Source organism: Dendrobium catenatum, unplaced genomic scaffold, assembly GCF_001605985.2.
Source record: "Dendrobium catenatum unplaced genomic scaffold, ASM160598v2 fragScaff_scaffold_315, whole genome shotgun sequence".
In the NCBI taxonomy this organism is placed as follows: domain Eukaryota; kingdom Viridiplantae; phylum Streptophyta; class Magnoliopsida; order Asparagales; family Orchidaceae; genus Dendrobium; species Dendrobium catenatum.
Window position 1 is genome coordinate 531,070 of NW_021318777.1, and position 1,578 is coordinate 532,647.

At 43.0% G+C, this 1,578-nt stretch overlaps 1 protein-coding gene across 1 annotated transcript; it reads left to right on the forward strand.

Moving 5' to 3' along the window:
* Nucleotides 1–856: 856 nt before the first annotated feature.
* On the forward strand, nucleotides 857–1,378 carry LOC110115855 (probable E3 ubiquitin-protein ligase ATL44). The gene has a single exon (XM_020849248.2). It carries the CDS (start codon nucleotides 857–859, stop codon nucleotides 1,376–1,378), a length of 522 nt encoding a protein of 173 aa, XP_020704907.1.
* Nucleotides 1,379–1,578: the final 200 nt, after the last annotated feature.

The window sequence follows — 1,578 nt, forward strand, 5'->3', positions numbered from 1 at the left end:
ACGGAGGAAGTTACTTTCACAGAAAGCGAGCTCCCGTCGTCTAAGGAGCGAAGTTGAACTGCAACCAACGAAGGAGCCGAAGAAGCGACTCGTGCAATCTCCACAAAATATGCGGGTCGTATTCGGATTGACCCGAACCCAAAGGGGTCGGGTTTGGGTCCGAGAAATCGACTCATTTGCAAAAATGTGTCGGGTTCGAGTCGGGTCAAACAATGTCAGATCAATTCCTGATCTTGACAGCCCTAATTGAATACATTAACGAGGCTAAGCAATAACTCGAAGTCATGCGGGAGCTCAATTGGAGAAGACGTATATGGTCCCAATGACAGCAAGTTCAACGATTGTCTAGCGAGATCGAACTTGATCCATCAACACTTTTAACGAGGCATTAGATGATATAAACATCAAATTTTAGATGCTAAAGTTTTGTTTGGGACAATTTTCTTAAAGCTTTTAAAATCAACTTTATAGTAAAAAAAAATTTTATAAAAAATTATTTAAAAATCAACAAAAAAAAATAGTCTCCAACTATAGCTAAATATATAAATTTTATTATTTTAGATGCATGACCTCCCTACCAAAATTTTCCAGTATTAAACTACTAAAATTGATGATTGCAATTTCAAAGCGCATTGCCTTAATCCAAGTTGATCCAAACAAATATATTTTTTATTAGCTTACACGTCTAATAAGCACCCCGCCCCTCTCACCAATGGCGCTCCAGTACTGGCCGCCTTCACAGGTCATACTCACCGTACTTAACTAATCCACGGTGGGTAGAAGAAGCCGGCCGCGGCCGGCTCCATTCCCAATAAATAACTATTCTATACCAAATCAAAATTTTCCTAATTATCTGATGGCATCATCTCCCCCACCACCATCCTCTCCTTCCAACAACTCTAGCAAACTCGACTACTACTACTTCGTCATCGGCCTCGCACTTGTCGCCATCGTACTCCTTGTCACCAACGCTATCGCCGTCGGTTGCTGCTCTTGGTTTCGCCAATTCCTCTCATCGCGTGACATGCTAAGCAGCGGGCAAAACGAAGCAGAAGTGTGGCGTTGGATTCCGTCGTTCAAGTATCGTAAGAAGGAACATGGGGTTGGTGGAGGGGAAGGAGAAGCCGCGCCAGAGTGCACGGTTTGTCTATCAACGTTTGATGAAGGGGAGGAGGTTAGACAGTTGCCGTCTTGTGGGCACTCTTTTCATGCAGAATGTATTGATATGTGGCTCAACTCGCATAGCAGCTGTCCGGTTTGCCGCGGAAGTGTTTTACCAACACCGTCACATTCGATGGATTTGTCGGCTCAATTTCACTCTCAGGTAAATCTCCTGCCGAGGGCGAGCGGCGACGAAGAGGTTGGGGGATCTGTATGAGTACTTCTTGAATAATAGTTTATATACAGATAGATTTGGCTCTAAGAAGTATTGATTGTGAGTTGGGTTCAACTAAAAATTAATCTATATGAGCTATTTCAGTGAAGCAAAGGCGTATATATTGGAGGCATGTGAAGTTTTTTTGATGATGTGGGGGCTTAGGAGGAGAAAGCAGTTTTTTTCTTCTTCTTCATCTATTG

Excerpts from the sequence above, each read along its gene's own strand:
- LOC110115855 (XM_020849248.2), top strand. The coding sequence starts at position 857 with ATGGCATCATCTCCCCCACCACCATCCTCTCCTTCCAACAACTCTAGC.